At 49.3% G+C, this 20,739-nt stretch overlaps 1 protein-coding gene across 4 annotated transcripts in view; it reads right to left on the bottom strand.

Annotated features, from left to right (window-relative positions):
* Window positions 1-20,739, bottom strand: part of DENND2B (DENN domain containing 2B) — a 171,671-nt gene that overhangs the window by 24,329 nt on the left and 126,603 nt on the right. For all 4 annotated transcript variants that reach the window (XM_061440862.1, XM_061440863.1, XM_061440864.1 and 1 more), the window contains 2 exons: window positions 13,766-15,025; window positions 9,690-9,826 (listed from right to left, as the gene is read on the bottom strand). In XM_061440862.1, the coding sequence (XP_061296846.1) occupies window positions 9,690-9,826; window positions 13,766-15,025 (1,397 nt within the window). The remainder of the gene's footprint in view (window positions 1-9,689; window positions 9,827-13,765; window positions 15,026-20,739) is intronic.

The following is a 20,739-nucleotide window of genomic DNA, read 5'->3' as shown; positions in this document are numbered from 1 at the left end:
CTTCTCAGGGAGCAGACAGAAAAAGCAACAGACTCAACACAAGGCCCCTGAGAGTGGACACAGGAGAGCTACCAAATCCTCTATGCCGTCAGAGTTTTCAATTGCCAAAACCAAGATCTCTACCAGATCTCATTTTTATCACTATCATGAGAAACCACCATGAATTTAGGAAATGTCTTTGCCGAGGTGTGGGGGCAGAGGGGCTGTGAAGGGGATTTCAGTCACGGCTAATTAGACTGCCATGGGAGCCGTACAGATCTCTGTAAACGAATGAGTCAAAGACGGGGCAAGGAAGGATTTGGGACTGGATTAAGTGATTCTCAACACCAGGCAGAGTCCCCAGCAACTGCACAGACTTTCCTGTAACACAGTCATGCCATGAAAATGACTTTTCTCCATTCCAGAGCCCTGACTAAGCAGAGCTGACCCAGAAGCCCTGCCTCAAGAAGCCAAATATGAAACCTGACATCCCTTGCATGTTTTCTATAGCCCACCCCATCGCGGGCACTCAGGGAGGAATCAGGATAGACTCTGTATTTCCTGGTCCCTCGCCAACATAGGTCCTGTAGCGGTGAGGCTAGGGGACCAAAGATTGTTGAGTCAGGATACAATTTTCCTTATCCTGTGACACAGGACAGAGCAGATGGGGGCAGGGAGAACATGTATTCCAGGCTCATCAAATCTAAACTGCTTTGGGCTGGATGACCAGCCAGAGTCCTTATCGTCTTCCCCCAGCCTACAGGACGACCCTGTCTCAACTGCTTTAGATCAGAGTTGCTCCAGTTGGGGCTGGATAATTCTTGTTGTGGTGGACTGGACTGTGCATTTGTAGGATGTTCAGTAACAACCCTGGCCTCCATTCACTACACAGAGGACAGTAGTATCCCCTCAACTAAACAACTGAAAATGTCTCCAGACACTGTCAAATGTCCCCTGGGCAGATAGACGGATAAACGGATGATGAGTCGGACAGATGGATGATGGATAGAAGAAAAGAAGGAAGGAAGGAGAAAAGGAGGAACAAAGGAAAAGTGGATGGATGGATGGGTAGATACGGATGGATGGATGGAACTATACCCCAACCCATGCTTGCCCCATTAAGAACCACTGTTTTAGACAGATGTTCCTAAACTCCCTAATGGCTTCTGAGCACTAAGGCAAACTCTTTTCCTCCCTCCTTCACTCCTCTTCTCTCCCTTCCTTCTTTTCCCTTTGAACATCAATGCAAAAGCCAAAGCTCCAAGAAATAGAAGTAGGAGACGGAGGCCTGGGACAGTCACAGATGCATATCAGTGATCATCTGAGAACTGAAAACAGTTGGGAACACCAGGGTCTCAAGCCCGGTATGGCCTCTGGAAACTAAACTTCAGGAAAGCTTCAAATGCCTGCTCCTCCTGCCTGCCCAGCCTAACAGAAAGAAACAGCCTCTTTCTTCTCCAGCAACATTCAACAGCCTCTCAGATATAACCAGGCCACTAATCATTTCTCCAGGAAATGAAGGTTGGCCCTGGCCCAAGCTCCACCTCCCCAGCCATAGCTTGAGCCCTTCACAGCCTCATTCACTTCTGACACCCCACTTTCTGGATTGTTCTGACGACCCTCCTGGAGCTGCCACACAGAAACCCACGCAGCCACCTGTCCAGATAGTAAGAGTGACAAGGGCATGGGGATGTGCAGAGACCAAGCAGTGCCCAAGGCCTAGAGCCAGTCGTCCCAAAGCGATGGCTCAGAGCTGGGAGACCAGGAGGGCTAGGGAATCCAGCTTAGAACCTCCTCCCTCCTCCGGGAGAGAGCCACAGTGAGGCTGAAGAAGCTGGAGCTGAGTGGAGAAACCTGGAGAAGACTCTGCAGGGCCTGGATGGGAGGTAGGAAACCTGGCAGATCTGAAGACCTTCACCCACTCTCTTGCCCACACAGCTCCCTCAAGGGTGCTCCAGGCTGCCCTGGGAGACAGAGAAGAGGTGGGGCCTCCATCCCCAAGGCCTGGCCTGGAGCAGCCCCATCTCATCAAGCCCAGCTGCAGAAGCCAGAGGTCTCACCCTTTCCCAGCTTTGCTGATGACACAAAGGACAGGGGCATCGCCAAGAATTTCTGCTTTGCACTTTTTTTTATATGGGGCTTGGTCAGAGCCCAAACCTATCACGGGGATCCTCTTGAAGGAAGAACCCAGTCCCACTGAGCCTTGCCCCCCCATGCCTCCCCACGTCTCCTGTGGCCATTAACCACGGATGCCAAACACCCCAGCCCCCAACACACACACAAGTGGAAGAACCAGTTAGAGAAGGGATGCGTGTCTGTGTCAACAACTGAGAATTTCTCCAAATCTTAAGCTTCCCAGACCACACCCATGGTGAGGGCCCTGGGTCTGCAGCTTCCCTCCCCAACCCTCTCTCATGTCCAGCCAGCTGTTTCTCTGGTTCTCGGCCTCTTCCCCTCCCTTGCACTGAGGAGACAGGGCCAGATGAAGGGCCCAGCGCCCCGGCAATGCACAGCACAGATGAGGAGCTCTCAGGGGCCAGCCGTTCCCCACCCTCCAAAGCTGGACATCATTTCCCAACTGCCCGGGCACTGTTCCTTGGATGACACCTCTGGGCAGCAGCCTCCATGCTACTAGGTGCCTCTAATCCTCACTGTCCCCCAGCCTTGCGACGCAAGACAGAAGAAGACAGAAAGAGCAGACGCTCGAAAAGCTTTACAGTAAGGCTGACTGGCTCTGTCCCCAGCTCCCACCCCACTCAAGTTCCTGGAAACGCTCCCTCAGCCCCAGCGAGCTGATGGGAGTGGGAATCTCTGCAGGAATGCAGCCTGGGCTCCCTGGTCAGGCGCCGAGGCCACTCCACATAACTCTCTAACAAGCTGCTTCCTTGGCCGCATTTTTGAGTGTCAGGCTCAGAATGCCAACGATTATAAGGCTTTGTGGGACAGCAGCATCTTCCAGAGGCAGATGTCAAATTGGACAGGCGAGAAGGAACAGCCCCTAGAAGCGACACAGCAGTCTAACTTTATTTCGGGACCACTCTGTTGCAAATCAGCAGGGTAAAAGTCAGCCTGGTTTGGAGTATCCCACCCTGGTTCCCAAGGCATCAGGCTGGGTCTAGGCGGGAGGCTAGCGCACTCCCCAGGGCCCTGTGTTCAAGTCCAGGGCTCATGGAGAAGACGCATTAGTCTCTGGGCCAACTCGCACTTAGCCTCTTATAGACCAGGAACTCCAGACCGATGGGCTGGCCCCCAAGATAAAGACTCAGCGTGGGTGCTCTCTGCCCACCTCCCGCCTCCTGCCACAGCCCCAATATCACACACCCGAAACAAAGCTCTGTCTGCCCCCAGGCAAGGGAGGCGGCAAAAACTGGATAATCCAAACCAGAGCACCCTCAGCCTCACCGAGCACAGGCTGGGCCAAGGAGAAGGCTCCCGGGAAGTCAGGCTCTGCTCAGTCCGAGGCAAAAGTGAAAGTGACACTCAAAGTTCAGCAACAAGGGCCCCCTTCGGAAGCCTCAGAGGGGTCCAAATTCTTGGACTGTCTCCAGGGAAGGAGAAAGGGTAAGTCAACCAGAATCTGAGAGAAAGAGACATCCTCCCTTGAATTTCCCTCTGGCCTCCCTGGGCAGGTCTAGAAGTTCAAGGGCTACTGTGATGACAGAAAGGAGGAAAACACACCCAGGGCACCGAACAGCCAGAGATTTGGAAACTCACCCGACCCCCACCACACCAGGGCAGCCAGAACCCCCAGGGGCCCTCCCTGCCATCCCCTCTCACCCCTTCCTCTCTACACAGCGCTCCAAAGATCCGGAAGCGAGCTCAGCAGCTAGGGAACATGTCCCCGCTCCAGCCTCACCTCAGCCCAGCCCTTACTCAGGCTTCTAGCTCGTCCATCTAAGAGGCATCCAAGCTGCTCTGCTATTTTCTGGCCTTCTCACGCAACACCTCAAAGTGGCAGCAAGTCCCCTCCACTGAGTGAGGAGGCCAAGGCCCAGACACACTTGCCTCCCTCTACCTCTTCTAACTTCTAACCTAAGGAGGGCCTGAGAACAGTTCTGTTGCCCAGAACAGTGCCTCCAAAATTCTCACCTCCCGCCACAGCCCACCCCCCAACACTACATGCACAGCCCCCAAATAACCTCAAACAGAACCCTGTGATTGTGGAGCTCTGGACAGGGAGAAACGGTTGGAGCATCCCTTTCTTTTATTCCAGTTCAGCTGATGCAAAAGCATTCCCAGGTGAGGTCCCTGGGCAGCACAGAAGGGCTGCAGAGCATTCTCACAGAAGAGAGTGCTCAGGCCCCAGTGCCGGCAGCACCTGGGTCCTGAGGGGGACAGCTGAAAGCTGGAGCCTGCCCTGCCCACCGCAGCAGCCACCCCGGCTGCTTCCAGGGCCCCAGGCAGCAGTGACATGTGAGGATTTCTCTCAGAACAGAGCAAACAGGAGTGCACCCTACTCTGGGGTGGGGAGGAAGATGGGGCTGTGCCTCTGTCCCCCACAGCTCCTGACTGAGCTCAGCTCTGGGTGGCCATGCATACAAAGTTTCTCCCAGGTGGTAACCGAAGGGGCCTCTTTCTCCAGGCCCTTTTGCTGTTCTGGGGAATCTCACTCCCACAGACTTTCAGATAGGATTGAGCTTCAGGTAGCCACATCCGATACACCCCAACCCTGGGAAAGCAATGCCTGTGTGGGTCCGAGCACTGCTGCTGGCTCCCCAGAAACGCTGGAGCAGTCAGGCTGTAAGGAGAAAAGTAGGAACCTGACGATTCAGATCAAACAGGGGATTAGATGACTCTCTCTTCCTAGGATCCCACAGTCTTACCTGGCGGGCTCTCCACTAGGGTCATTCCTCTCTGTAACACACTCATTGGGCTTCCGAGGTGGCACTAGTGGTAAAGAACTAGCCTGCCAATGCAGGAGACCTAAGAGACGTGGGTTCAATCCCCGGGTGGGGAAGATCCCCGGAGGAGGGCATGCAACCGACTCCAGTATTCTTGCCTAGAGAATCCCATGGACAGAGGAGCCTGGAGAGCTGTAGTATATAGGGCTGCAAAGAGCTGGACATGACTGAAGTGACTTAGCGCACACATATAGTGTGTAACACCAAGAGTGAAACCTAACATAAACTATGAACTTTGGATGATAATGATATTTTGGTTCATCAATTGTAAACAACTGTACCACTCTGGTAGAAGTGGTACAAATTATCAAAAGTAATTGGGGAAACTATATACGTGGCTCAGAAGGTAAAGAATACACCTGCAATGCAGAAGACCCGGGTTTGATCCCAGGAGAAGGGAATGTCTGCCCACTCCAGTATTCTTGCCTGGAGAATCCTGTGGACAGAGGAGCCTGATGGGCTAGAGTCCATGGGGTCAAAAAGAGTCAGACATGACTGAAGCGACTTAGGACAAATGCATGAATACACTCCTTAGGACTATGGTCTTCAGCCCCAAGGCCCAAGGCAGAGACAAGACAGAGAGGAGGGCAGGAGAGGTCAAGTGCATGAATGCAGACTTCTCCTCAGGGACCTGTGCTGAGACACACACTTCACTTGAACAAAACGGAAACCCTCGCTGAAGAGAATTTGGCCAGAATTAAGATAAAACCCAAAAATAAACTCAACCTAGCCTTGACTAGGGCAATATTGCATAGAAACCTGGAATGTGAGGTCCATGAATCAAGGCAAATTGGAAGTGATCACACAGGAGATGGCAGAGTGAACATCAACATTTTAGGAATCAGGGAACTAAAATGGATTGGAATGGGTGAACTTAACTCAGATGACCATTATATCTACTACTGTGGGCAAGAATCCTTTAGAAGAAATGGAATAGCCATCATAGTCAACAAAAGATTCTGAAATGCAGTACTTGGATACAATCTCAAAAACGACAGAAATGATCTCTGTTCGTTCCAAGGCAAACCATTCAATATCACAGTAATCCAAGTCTATGCCTTGACCAGTAATGCTGAAGAAGGTGAAGTTGAATGGTTCTATGAAGACCTATAAGAACTTCTAGAACTAAGACACACACAAAAAAAAAACATGTCTTTTTCATTATAGGGGACTGGAATGCAAAAGGAGGAAGTTAAGAAACACCTGGAGTAATAGGCAAATTTGGCCTTGGAGTACAAAATGAAGCAGGTCAAAGCTAACAGAGTTTTGCCAAGAGAATGCACTGGTCATAGCAAACACCCTCTTCCAATAACACAAGAGAAGACTCTACACATGGACATCACCAGATGGTCAATACCAAAATCAAATTGATTATATTCTTTGCAGCCAACGATGGAGCAGTTCTATACAGTCAGCAAAAACAAGACTGGAAGCTGACTGTGGCCTCAGATCATGAACTCCTTATTGCCAAATTCAGACTTAAATTGAAGAAAGCAGAGAAAACCACTGGACTATTCATGTATGACCTAAATCAAATCCCTTACGATTATACAGTGGAAGTGACAAATAGATTCAAGGGATTTAATCTAATAGACAGAGTGCCTGAAGAACTATGGATGGAGGTTCGTGACATTGTAAAAGAAGCAGTGATCAAGACCATCCCCAAGAAAAAGAAATGTAAAAAGGCAAAATGGTTGTCTGAGGAGGCCTTACAACTAGCTGTGAAAAGAAGAGAAACTAAAAGCAAAGGAGGAAAGGAAAGATACACCCATTTGAATGCAGAGTTCCAAAGAATAGCAAGGAGAGATAAGAAAGCCTTCCTCACTGATTAATGCAAAGAAATAGAGAAAAACAACAGAATGAGAAAGACTAGAGATCTCTTCAAGAAAATCAGAGATACCAAGGGAACATTTCATGCAGAGATGAACACAATAAAGGACAGAAATGGTATGGACAGAAGCAGAAGATATTAAGAAGTGGTAAGAATACACAGAAGAACTATACAAAAAAGATGTTTATGACCCAGATAACCACAATGGTGTGATCACTTACCTAGAGCCAGACATCCTGGAGTGCAAACTCAAGTGGGACTTAGGAAGAAGCATCACTACAAACAAAGTTAGTGGTGGTGATGGAATTTCAGTTGAGTTATTTCAAATCCTAAAAGATGATGCTGTGAAAGTGCTGCACTCAATACGCCAGCAAATTTGGAAAACTCAGCAGTGGCCACAGGACTGGAAAAGGTCAGTTTTCATTCCAATCCCAGAGAAAGGCAATGCTAAAGAATGCTCAAACTACTGCACAATTACATTCATCTCACACGCTAGCAAAATAATGCTAAAAATTCTCCAAGCCAGGCTTCAACAGTATGTGAACTTCCAGACGTTCAAGCTGGATTTAGAAAAGGCAGAGGAACCAGAGATCAAATTGCCAACATCCATTGGATCATTGAAAAAGTGAAAGAGTTTCAGAAAAACATCTACTTCTGCTTTATTGACTATGCCAAAGCCTCTGACTGCGTGGATCACAACAAACTGTGGAAGATTCTTAAGGAGACGGGAATACAAGACCACCTGACCTGCCTCCTGAGAAATCTACATGCAGCAGTTAGAAGCATCAAGAAGCAACAGTTAGAACTGTACATGGAAAAACAGACTGGTTCCAAATCTGGAAGGGAGTACATGAAGGCTGTAAATCATCACTGTGCTTATTTAACTTATATGCAGAGTACATTATAAGAAATGCTGGGCTGGATGAAGCACAAGCTGGAATCAATGCTGGGAGAAATATCAATAACCTCAGATACGCAGATGACACCACCCTTATGGAGAAAGTGAAGAAGAACTAAAGAGCCTCTTGATGAAAGTGAAAGAAGAGAGTAAAAAAGTTGCCTTAAAACCCAATACTCAGAAAACTAAGATCATGGCATCTAGTCCTATCACTTCATGGCAAATAGATGGGGAAACAATGCAAACAGTGAGAGACTTTATTTTCTTGGGCTCCAAAATCACTGCAGATGGCGATTGCAGCCATGAAATTAAAAGACGCTTGCTCCTTGGAAGAAAAGGTATGACAAACCTAAACAGCCTATTAAAAACCAGAGATGTTACTTTGCTGACAAAGGTCTGTCTAGTCAAAGCTATGGTTTTTCCGGTAGTCATGTACAGATGTGAGAGTTGGACCGTAAAGAAATCTGAGCACTGAAGAACTGATGCTTTTGAACTGTGGTGTTGGAGAAGACTCTTGAGTCCCTTGGACAGCAAGAAGATCCAATCAGTTAATCCTAAAGGAAATCAGTCCTGAATATTCATTGGAAAGACTGACGCTGAAGCTGAAACTCCAATACTTTGACCACTTGATGCGAAGAACTGACGCATTGGAAAAGACCCTGATGCTGGGAAAGACTGAAGGTGGGAGGAGAAGGGGACGACAGAAGATGAGATGGTTGGACGGCATCACCGACTCAACGGACCTAAGTTTGAGTAAGCTCTGGGAGCTGGTGATGGACAAGGAGACCTGGCGTGCTGCAGTCCATGGGGTTGCAGAGATCGGACACAACTGAGCAACTGAACTGAACTGACTGAGCCTCAACTATTATAATTATTGCTTTTTGTTGACGCTCAGATGCAAGTTTGCCAACACAATATCCTCCCAGTACCTGGAGGACAATTCTCCATGGTATTCTACATTTCCAACCTGAGCAAGAGAAATTAATCATTCTTTTCAAAGATGTTTATAGAGCAAACAGCCTTGGGGGATAGAGTCTCCCTCTAGGACAGAGGCAGATCTGTTTCCTGACCAGAATAATAAGGATTATGTCTGCTTATGGGGCAAAGGTTGAACAGGTTTGCCAGCAGCCCCTTGAAAAGCTTGGGGTTTCCTAAGCTTGAGGTTCCTCGGCTGGACATAATAGACCCACGATGTGTACAGCCTCTACCTGGACCTCCTCCACACTGCCCCATGGGGCTGCGGAGCAAGGGGAACCTGTGTGAACAGCAAGCTCATGTGGCCCGTTGTGCATGAGTAGTAAAGTCCTCTGTGATCCAAGCTCCTCTGGCTTCTGCCAGTATCTGTGGACCCGAGCAGGCTAGTGCTAACTTGCAAACAGAGTGAAATCTCAGACACTTCACACTTACTTTAAGGGAAGAGTAGGAGAGATACATATTAAGGACCAGGTATCACGCTAGATACTTTGATATATATTTTATCTCATTTAATCCTAACAGTAATCTTGCATATTACTACTATTATTGTTGTTACCATAAAACTATCATCACCATTTCTGTCAAACATCAACATGAATCAGCCATAGGCATACCTATGTCCCCTCCCTCGTGAACCTCCCTCCCCCCTCCCCAAGTATTTCGGCCAGTGTCAATTGTATGTTTCCATCATTTGCTAGTTAGTGACTCTTCTTTTTTAAATATAAACTTACTAGGTATTAAGAATTTAAAAAATCATCATTTCATAAGAGAAAAGGTCGCAAAAAAGTTAAAAGTGATTTGCCTAAGGATACACAGCTAAGAAAGGGCACCTATTGGACTCCAGAGACTTTCAAAAATAAAGGGACAGTGTGGTTCCCCCTTTTTGTGGTCCCAGGAGCCCTTTGGGTTCCAATTCATTCAAAGCCAGGCTTTAATCTCTCAGCTGCCCAGTCTTTGGTAAGCCTCTTTCTCTGATGCCCTTTCCTTGAGAAGTTCCAGAAGTCGGGCCACAACTGCCCAGAGAGAATGAAGTGGAGCGCCGGTCCTGCAGCCATGCTCCTGCAGCACCACAGATGAGCCAGCCCACCGCTCGGCCCCTGCTTACCCACGATATCTTCATAGGCATTCTCTTCTAAAGTGCTTTTGGATCCAAACTTGGGTTGGCTCTCAGTACCGTTCTCAGTGGGAGAAGAGGGGTACAGGGACTGGAGACTGGATGCATCCTCAAACTCAAAGGATTTTCTGTGGATGACAAAGAGTATGAGTCATTCTGGCTGAACCACACCCTTGCTGCCCTGGAAGGGAATGGCCAAGGGCAAGAGCCAAGACTGGAGGTCCTCCTCGCTAAACCAGCCACTGAGCAAAGCATCAAGACGGATCCAAACTTACCATCCAAATGAAGAGATAAATGGTCCAAAAGGCCCCAGCCTGGGTGCCTGCCACTAATACCAGTAGGAAGTCATGTGTCAGACGCTGTGTCTGATGCTCTACACATGTTCGCCCATTCGTCTTCAGCTTGCTGCTGCTAGGTATCGTGCCACTTTAAGATGGACTAGCCCATGGAGGAGCCTGGTAGGCTGCAGTCCATGGGGTCGCTGAGGGTCAGACATGACTGAGCGATTTCACTTTCACTTTTCACTTTCATGCATTGGAGAAGGAAATGGCAACTGACTCCAGTGTTCTTGCCTGGAGAATCCCAGGGATGGGGCATCCTGGTGGGCTGCCATCTATGGGGTCGCACAGAGTCAGACACGACTGAAGTGACTCAGCAGCAGCCTGAGGCTCAAGGAGATAAAGTGACAGAGATAAGACTCGCACAGGCTGTCAGACGGCAGGGTCTGAGGTTTTGACCTGGGCCTCCAAGCCCTGGAGAATATAATTTTTGAGAAGCAACTGCCATGACCACAGGAACTGAGTGCCTCGTCTGGTCTAGAGTCTCACACCATGTCTGCATCTGAGCCAAGGCCTCAGGCACCGAGCAGGCAGGAAGGGCTCAACACGACGGGTGATGCTCAGGGCTGTTCAGGGGTCACAGAAGCAGCTGGTGGTAGGTGGTTCGTTGAAATGAGAAGGGCCTGAGCCCTCAAGACAAATCACACCACTTCTGAGAGGACCTGGTAAGGCAATTTGCCGCCAGAAGCTATTTCCAAGACCTACCTTACCTTCGGTTAGTGACCTGCACCTTTCCATCCCCCAAATAACCTTCCCCTCTCCTGCATGGTTCCCAAACCACAGCTAGTTAGCTTCTCGGACATGCTGAGCCCATGCTACCCTCTACTCCTCATCTTCACAGGGAGGCCTGGCCCAGCTGCATGCTCTTGCTCTCCAAGGCTGGTCCCTCTCCAGGAGGGAGAAAAGTACAGGCATTGACTGAATCCCTCCCTCTCACCCACTAACACCTTCCTCATCTTTGGGTACCCTTGATCTTTCAGCTGATGCAGTCCTTTCTCTCATGTTTAATAAACAACACCCCGAGGGCCCTGGGGTACAAGTGTAGGACTAAAAGTGTCCTCAGCTGCGTGGTTACTATGCAGCCTTCATCACAGCTGAACTCTTCACACTGGCCCTGTCCTCCCTGCCCTCCATGACACAGGCCTCCTAGTTTTCAACTGCTTCTCAAGCTCCTGTGAGGGGTCCCCTTTTCCACTTGCCTTTCCAATGCCACAGTCTGAGAGTTCTGTCTTCAGGGCTCTCTTTCTCGCCCTGCACTTTCTGGGAGCCCCATACTGACAACCATCACCGTATCTACCATTGCTACCATGGTAACTCCCCGATCTCTGTCTCTGGCCCAGACTTCTCAACCAGCTAAATACCCAATGGCTGAGCATAGAGGTTTCTGAAAGCTGGCCTGCAAGCCACTGCTGGTGTGACAGCAAACCTTCAGCAATGTATACAGTGGAGTCAACATCTCATGCAGGCAGTTCTCAGGTCAGCAAATGACACAAGCCATGTTCAGCCAAATAACCCTTGAAAATCCCTCTGGAAGGTACCATATCGAGGACCAGCACAGGGTCTTTCATGATGATGGATACAGTCAGTTTCTCCTCCAGACTTTTAAAAAGATTTTTCTTTGGTTGAATAATATAAATATACGGCTTGTATATTTTTTAAAATAAAAAGGTATATTAAATACAAGAATTGTACCAGGCACAACAGATTTAAACTTACTATCTCATCCTCAGCCTGTGCTTTTCAAACAGATTCTTTTTTTTCCCTTAAGAACAGAGATTTAACTTTGCTGTTAATTCTCATTTGAAGTGACTCCACCATATATGGATGTATGTATATATTATGAATGTAATATGTGGGTGTGTATATGTAAAACCTTCAAGCTGAAGTACTCTCTCCTCTTATCCGCTTTTTCCACTTGGCTATGTACTTCCTGCTCTCCTAAATTTAGCTCAGCAGCTCCCTCTCTGAGGAGGGTTCCCTCACTCCCCAGTTCAGATGCCTCTTCCTCTGGGTTTCAGCAGCACTCTGCCTGCCCATGGATCCCAGTAGGGAGCACAGCATCTATAATTTATTTGTGCATCTATCTCCTGTACCAGGTTACCAACTCCCTGAATGCAACAGCCACATCTTATGCACTCTTGTGTCCCCCTGACCAGCACGAAGGCTTGGTGCACAGCAGGCTCTAGACAGATTTTTCTAGAAATAGATGACTAAAGACAAAGTTGGGAAGTTCCTCTGGAGAAGGGAATGGCAATCCACTCCAGTATTCTTGCCTGGAGAATTCCAAGGACAGAGAAGCCTGGTGGGCTACAGTCCATGGGGTCACAAAGAGTTGGACACGACTGAGTGACTAACACACACACACACACACAAAGACAAAGCAAACATTTCAGCAGGGTGTTACAGACTTAAAGAGCCAGTGAGCATGCTGAGGTGGGCCAGAACATGGAATTACATTTAGCCAAGGTCTCTTCTAGCTCATGAGTTTGAGCCTTTGTGATGTTTTCCTCTCTGCATATGGTGGGAAAGTTTCTATATGAGTTGGGATATGCTGGGTGGAAGCCTGAAGTATGGTGTCAGGTTGAAGAACCCCCAAAAGTCAAAGAAACCTGAACGCCCACCTGACATTAGGTTAGAAGAGAAAGGCAGTGAGGGGCAGGACAACAGGCCGTGCACAGGAAGCTGGTTCCCAGCCTACTCCGATTCAGAAAACAAGATGCCTATCAACCTGCACCAACTCGAGCTGCTCCGGCTCCCAAGTCACTACAATTGTGGAGATGATCTGGGCAGTCCAGTGTCAGGAATGCTGAGATGGACCAGGAAGTCAATGTGAGAACAGGTCCTTCTGGACATGGCCAGGAAGTAGGTGAAATGTTCTCTCTGTTTCCCATCAGTCTCCCCTTTTAGGATCCAGAGATCCCCTCTTCATATAAGCCCAGGGTTCCTATACACCCAGGCAACCCTCAGGAAAGAGCAAATCATGTTAAATGTGTCAACCCTACTGCATTAATGGTAACATGCAGTATTTAGATAATGTTTCAGCCAAGGAAATAAATCTCTAGCTGGCATTTCAGGTAGTTAGGAGGCTAAGATCGTACTAGTCCTCAAGGGACTGCCCCATCGATCTAAAAGTAAGATGGCCCTACCATTCCCATTTGGCTCAGCTGGTAAAGAATCCGCCTGCAACACGCGAAACCTGGGTTTGATCCCTGGGTTGGGAAAATCCCCTGGAGGAGGCTACCCACTCCAGTATTCTGGCCTGGAGAATTCCATGGATTGTATAGTCCATACAGTCCATGGGGTCACAAAGATTTGGACACGACTGAGCAACTCTCACTTTCACCCTTGCCATAGAAGAAGTTCCAGTAGGGCTCTACTCCAAAGGCCAAACCAGCCAACATCTTCAGGACACAACATTTGGAATGTCATGTCACCCTTCCACTCGCTTTTAAACAGGGCTTCCCAGGTGGCACTAGTGGTAAAGAACCTGCCTGCCAATACAGGAGACCTAAGAGACATGTATTCGATCCCTGGGTTAGGAAGATCCCCTGCAAGAGCAGAAGAACCATCAACCTTTTTTGCCTAGCTCATGTTTCACCTAACATCATCTGCTGCTCCAGAATTTACAGAGTACTAACTGTGACCCGCAACCATAGTCTGCTCCTGCATCCTCCATTGAAAACAAAGCCGCTGTGCCCAGCTCTGTGTCACTGGAGGGGCATTCGTTACCTGTTCTGGGACTTGCGGTGACCTCGTGTGTCCTTCTTGGGTCTCCGGGTGACGGGTGGGGCTGGGGTGGAGGGCAAGGGGGGTGGAGCAGCAGGTGTGGGTGGAGGAGGTAGACCATTGCTTGGCTTACTCTTGGGGTTCTTGTCAGCCTCATATTCAAAGGTGCGCTTGGGTTTGGGGACAGGGTTCACAGCGGGATCAGGGGAGCTCTTCGGCGGCAGCAGCTGGGAGGTCGGGCTATTTCCAGGGGTCCCTGGCTTAGCGGGGCCACTGCCTTCCCTCTCCGGGGGTGGGCCCGCCTCCCCCCCAACTCCAGCCGCTCCTCCTGCCCGGCTGTCAGTGCTCACACTCGCGTTCCCTGTGGGTTCCTCCAAGGGGCCCAAGGTCCCAGTCTTCCATCTCCCTCGGTCTACACTGTAGCAGCTGCTGGGGAGCTGGGGGAGCCCCCGGCCTGGCTGCTCCTTCAGGGCCTGTTCAATTTTCTGGATCCGACTCAGCACCGCTGAGCTCTCCTTCCTGCTGCTGTGCCCCCTGAGTAAGGCACTGGGCTCGCTCCGGCCTGGCCGTTTCTCCAGCCGGTAGAAAGAGTCCCGCACAGGGAGCGCCTCTCCCTCCTCCTCGGTCTCAGGGTAGGAACACTCAGAGAAGGTCCTGCTCATCCTCCGGAGGCCCCTGAAGTCGAAGGTCTTGTCCGAGCTGCAGGGGGACGGCACCACGCTGGGGCAGCCCACGCTGGGGCAGCCCTCACTGGCCGCCCACTCACCCCCAGAGCCCTCCCGCTTCTCTCCACACACGCTCATCCTGGGCGAAGCCTCTCGGCGACCCTCCCATGCTGAAATCTTCTCCCGGATGCCCAGGCTGTGGGCACGGGGGCCAGTGCGGTTCAGAAAGACACTCCGGGGGCCCACTGCTGACCCCAGGGACGGAGTGCTCTGGGCAAGCGGCGGGGAAGCAACGATGCCCTCTACATTTTGGGCTGCCCCCCGGATGTTCTCCTTCTGGTCCTCTCTCTTGCACACGACAGGGCTTCTGTCCAGATAACCGAAGCTGGTGGCCTTGAGGGGACAGACAGGTGGTGAGGTGTTGGGGGAGGGGGCTTGAGGATGCTGGGGTGAAGGCTCACGGTGATGCCAGTCCTTGAGGAGCAGCCGGGAACCGGAGCGGCTTGGGTACCTGCAGGCTGACGTCTCACTGTCACTGAGCGGGTAGATGGGACTCCTCGGTGGGGAGAGAACCGGAGGTGGAGAGACTGACTGAGACCTAGGAGAAAAAAAGAAAAAGAGAAATGGCAGTGTGCGGACTGAGAACACTGTTTTATTCTGAAAGAACTCAGCTTACCCCTCTCCTATGGGACTCTCAAGCTCAAAGTACTATATGCAATAATGTACCTTCCAAAGCTGTCCTCAGGAAGAAACATCTTATCCAGAGTGGGCTACACTCAATGGGTTTCTCTGCCCAGTTCATACCCAGAGGCCCTGGGTACCATCTGCCATAGAAGCCAGGTCTACGACAAGCCAGAGCATCCCCAAAGTCCACCTTGGCCAATCAGAGAACAGTAAGACCAGAAGTGTGCTGCTAAATGTTTAATAATCAGCTCCTTGCAGGGAGAAAGCATAGATGTGTCACACCTGCCAACTTCCACAATATAAATATTCCTACTATGGCTGAGTTCAGACGACCCATGTGACCTCACTAGATGTGGAGTTGGGAAGAAACACTCATGATCAACTCTCATGAGCTGCTACAAAGCATCTCCAGCACCCACTTCCTAAAGTGGTCCCAAATATGCACTTGACCCGTCTGATCTATTTCCTTGACAAGCCCCATCTCCCTTCAGGCTTCTGCTACCAGACACAAGACACTCCACCTCAGCTTGGGTCTTGATCAGAACTCAGATCCCTGAAGGTCTCAAAAGGATCAGAGGTGTGCATGTGTTAGTCGCTTAGTCACGTCAGACTCTTTGCAACCTCATGGACTCAGATCCCTGAAGGTCTCAAAAGGATCAGAGGTGTGCATGTGTTAGTCGCTTAGTCACGTCATACTCTTTGCAACCCCATGGACTCAGATCCCTGAAGGTCTCAAAAGATCAGAGGTGTGCGTGTGTTAGTCGCTCAGTCATGTCAGACTCTTTGCAACCCCATGGACTACAGCCCACCAGGCTTCTCTGTCCTTGGGATTCTCCAGGCAAGAATACTTGAGTGGATTGCCATTTCCTTCTCCAGGGGATCTTCCCAACCCAGGGATTGAACCCTGGTCTCCGGCATTGCAGGCAGATTCTTTACCATTTGAGCTACAGGGAAGTCCCCCAAAAGGATCAGAAGGGCCCTTCAAGAAAGAATCCTTTCCACTGTCTCAAAGGAGGCTAATGGGGAAAGAAGACCAGCTCCTTCATAGCTCTAGCCCCCAGCAGTGGTATCACATCAAACAAGCCACCTCCTAGCTCCAGATCAACACACAGATCTTAGCAAATATTGGCAACAGTTCTAATAAGTGTTTTTACATTGTTGTTGTTCAGTCACCAAGACGTGTCCAACTCTTTGCGACCCCATGGAATGCAGCACACCAGACTTTGCTGTCTTTCACTATCTCCCAGAGCTTGCTCAAACTCATGTCCATTGAATAGGTGATGTCATCCAACCATCTCATTCTCTGTTGCCCCCTTCTCCTCCTGCCCTCAATCTTTCCCAGCATCAAGGTCTTTTCCAATGACTCGGCTCTTCACATCAGGTGGCCAAAGTATTGGAGCTTCAGTTTCAGCATCAGTGCTTCCAAAGAATATTCAGGGTTGACTTTCTTTAGGATAGGTCTTAACATATATTTATTCATTCAATCTTCACAAAACTCTGTCATATTATTATACATTATTATTTTCTTCATTTTGCAAATGAAAAACACTGAGGCATACAAAGGTTAAACATCTCATTCAAGGTCTCAGCTGGTACGTGAAGCCATGACTACACTATGTTGCTGCTCTAAAGACGAGGCAGTGGCCTCCACCATCCTTGTGAACTGCCCGGGTCCCTAGACATAGATCAGCAGAGACCCCTACAGCTCTGAGCACAGTCCTGTCTCCAGTGTAGTGTTTGTAAGTATCAGGGGACCTCTTGGTCTTCCTTATGAGACCATGATTTCTTCCAGGTGGAGGGACATCTACTCGGTATCTAGGTGCACCATGAACAATGAACAAATAAAGACAAGAAAAGGTACAGGTGAGCTGACTGAAGAGAACCATGGGCATACTTCCTCATTGGCATTCTTTTCTAGTTGTCTACTAGGGCAATCACTGTCAACTTTCAGAAATGTTCCCAGACTGCTTTAGTTCAAAGACAGCAGGGCTTCGCCAACACTGCATGCTCCCAAGGCCCACCTGACTCTAATCCCCAGGCCTTCAGAGTGGGGCGGTCCAGACTCACAGGCTCCAGAGCACCATGCCATCTGGGGAATGCAGCCAGCTGCCCCTGAGCCAGGCTGCTGTCGCTGCTCGATCACACACAGAAAACTGCAGCTCGGGTGAGTCAAGGATTGGCCAACAATTCCCTGTTGGGTCATAGCCTTTGGCTGCCCCCAGTCAACAGGAAACTTCAACATGCTTAAGTTGTTTTTAAAAGGGCAAGTCAAACAACAGCCATCCCACGTGTACATGGGCACAGATGAGAGAAATCCGGTGCCCAGCCAAGCTGATGACCAAAGAGACTGCTCAGCAAGGAGGTGTGAAACGAGTACTCCCCAGGGCGGGCAGGGCTAGGGCAACATGCCAAGCTGGAGCCTGGGGAGAGCCCGACCTACTCACAATCAAGAAAGGCCCAGGTCCCTCACTTCTTTCACAGAACCACAGATCCAAAAGGTCAAAGTCCAGCCCTGTAAGGCAACAAGCGTCTGGGCTACACAAAGGACTCAATGTCTCAGTTACTCTCCACTGGAGGCGAGAGAAGATGCCTTTAACAGATGACTTTGTCATGTGTTTATTCATTCAGTAATAATTAGTGAGCACCTACTTCATGCCAGGCCCTGCTCTAGGCACTAGCTATCAGAATAAACAAGAGACAAAAATTCATGTCCTCATGAAGTTTGAATCCTAGTCAGTGGTGGCCAGTATTTAATGAGACTCAGAATCTCTCAGGAAGCCCTTTCAAACTATATATACCTCATCTCTCTAGATATTTTGATAAATGCTCCCCTACGAAGTAACTCCTCAACCTTCAAGGTGAGAATTCACCAGTCCATGAAGCCACTGGAGAATAGGGGCCATGGCTCCCACAGGGGGGCAGAAAAACAGCGAGAACCTCTGGTCTGTTAAGATCCCAACCTACTCCTGATGCTTTCAGAAAGGATGACTCTGTAAGTTCCCTCAGCAGTTTGAACATGAAGGCAATCCCACAAGTTAAGAAATTCTCTCAGTGCCTAGTTTTAACTGAGGCTTAGTTTTTCTCTCCTAGTGAAGGATAAAACAGAGAAGAGACAGGCCCTTCCTTTAAAGGTCCTGGTCTTCGGATCTTGGCTCCTCTGGGGACCCAGAGCCACAAGTGCTCCTCGCCCAGACCCACACACAGGCCAAGCCAATGTGCTCTGGCAACTCGGGGTCAAAAGGAGGCCTGACTCCGTTGACCTGGAGTCCAGGCACCTCCAGGTTCATCACAGAGCAGCAGCGTTCACTCATACCACGTCATCGATAAGGCCCCGCCCCTCATGGGCTCCAATGCTCACCAGAGGGTAGAACTCCCTGCATTTCTCTGCACGTTTCCGATTCTACCTGGTATCAGGAATGTGACCATGGACAAAGCCACACAGGCTCTATAAGCTGCCAGTATCAATTCCTCAAAATGTCGTTCTAACTACATCAGACTTGTTGTAATGGGCACATGTGACTATGGATATGAAATGATGCTGAACACTGTAACTCATTATGACAGTTTATTATTAGTAAGCTTTTCAGCAGGTTATCTAGGCTGGTTGTTCTCAGTAGAGGGTAAGAACATCACAGTAGTAGCATTTAAGTTCCAGCACAGCCACTAACAACTTACATGACTGCCACAGAAAACTTTCTCTAAGCCTCAGTTTCCATATCTCTGGCAGAAAACAACAAAATTCTGTAAAGCAATTATCCTTCAACTAAAAAATTAATATTTCTTTTTAGAAAGGAAAATGACCAGAAGCGGATCACACAAAATAAATAAATAAATAAAATGGAGGTTAAAAGAACACACATCTCAGCGGACTGCTATAAGGAATACAGACATTACGTGTCAAGGGTTGAGCTCAGTTGCTAACACACAGCACTCAATCTTAGCTTAATAATAACTAACATCAACAAGGAGCTGCCTATTCAGAATAATCACTTGATTAACTTACTGTAGCCCACCAGGCTCCTCTGCTCATGGGATTCTCCAGGCAAGAATTCTGGAGTAGGTTGCCATGCCCTTCTCCAGGGGATCTTCCCAACCTAGGGATCAAACCCGGGTCTCCTGCACTGCAGGCACATTCTTTACTGTCTGAGCCAAGAGTCAGACATGACTTAGTCACACACACACACACACACACACACACACATACATATATATATCAGGGAAGCCTGGGAAGGGAAAGGAGTAAATTAAATACAGTCAAAAATTCTTTGCAGCTCATGCTATCAAAAGGTAGAGTCTATTCTTCTGCCCCTTGATTCTAGGCTGACCCTGTGATTTGCTTTGATGAACAGAATATGGTAGAAAATAAACGGTCTCAGTTTCAAATTTGAGGCCTCAAGAAGCCTTGATGTTTCCAACTTCACACACTTGGGGTTCTGCCCTGAGACTGTCACATAAGAAAAACCAGTCTGGTGTTTCAGAGGAGGCTACGCACAGTGTCACTGTGGCCCCCCAACCACCACATGGGCCTGACACACGGTGAGGTCATCTTGGAGCCAATGAACCAGCTACATGAGCAAGCCTGGGGGAAGCCAGTAGAGGAACTACTCAGTGAATGCACAAGAATTGTGAGAAATCATTGATTGTTCTAGGCCCCTAAGTCTCAGGGTGATTTGCTACAACAAAATAGCAAAGTGATGTGGTGGGAAAGGCTGGGCTTGTGTGTAGGTGGCCCCCCATCCCCACCCCAGTGCAGGACCACCGTCCTGGGCCTCCCATCCCCATGCCTCTCTCCTGCACTTCCCTAGAGACCAGCTGCCAAGGGCTGCGTGTTCAGACTGCACCTCTCTCTCCCTTTCTCTCACTGCTCAAGGCTCTGGCACTCTTCTGGGGGTCTCCCCCAAGCATTCCCTGGAAATGAAGCTAGCTCTGCAGTCCCAAGAATCAGCTTCCATCAGTGTTTGCTCCCCAGTTGAGGAGGCTTGGGAGAATCTACACCTAGAGCACAGGACGGATGTGTGTGTCCTTGTGACAATGAGTGCACACAACAGGTGGCAGCTCCGAGGCACAGATGGGAGAGTGTGCTCACTCTGGTCCTCAGTTTCATGCTCCAGTTGTTTCCCAATTCCTCACACTGAGGTTGGAAGTGAAAGCCACTCTCCCCTTGTTGCACAAGGAAAGACTACGGTCAAAAGAATGACAGTCCCAGGACCCAGGCTGCCTTAGGAAGCCAAGCACCTGAGAAAAGCCTCTTCTGGGGTCTGGTCTCTCGTTCTGCCATTGACAGGTTCCACCTTCATGTCTCCAGGGCTCCCAGGGCAGCTCATGGCCAACCTTCCCTGAACCCTGAGCAAGCGGACAAAGGAAGCCACCTAGTTGCCAGATCACAGTGTGCAAACCGTATCAGGCTTGAGACATGCCTCAGCTCTTCATCCATTCAACCAGCATGTACGGAGCACCCACTACACACCGGGTACTGTTTTAGGCATCAAGGATCAGTAGAGACTAAAACTAGACAGTCTCTCTCTACAGGTTATAGTCTGGTAGAGGGAGACAGTATGGCTTTATTTGTCTTGAGTGAATAGACAATAAACAAACCCATGCTGTGAGAGGGTTGTGGGGCCAGTGAAG

This window comes from Bos javanicus, chromosome 15 (assembly GCF_032452875.1).
Source record: "Bos javanicus breed banteng chromosome 15, ARS-OSU_banteng_1.0, whole genome shotgun sequence".
Classification (NCBI taxonomy): domain Eukaryota; kingdom Metazoa; phylum Chordata; class Mammalia; order Artiodactyla; family Bovidae; genus Bos; species Bos javanicus.
Note: the sequence above shows the minus strand (reverse complement) of the source record. Positions and strands in the feature narration are given on the sequence as shown.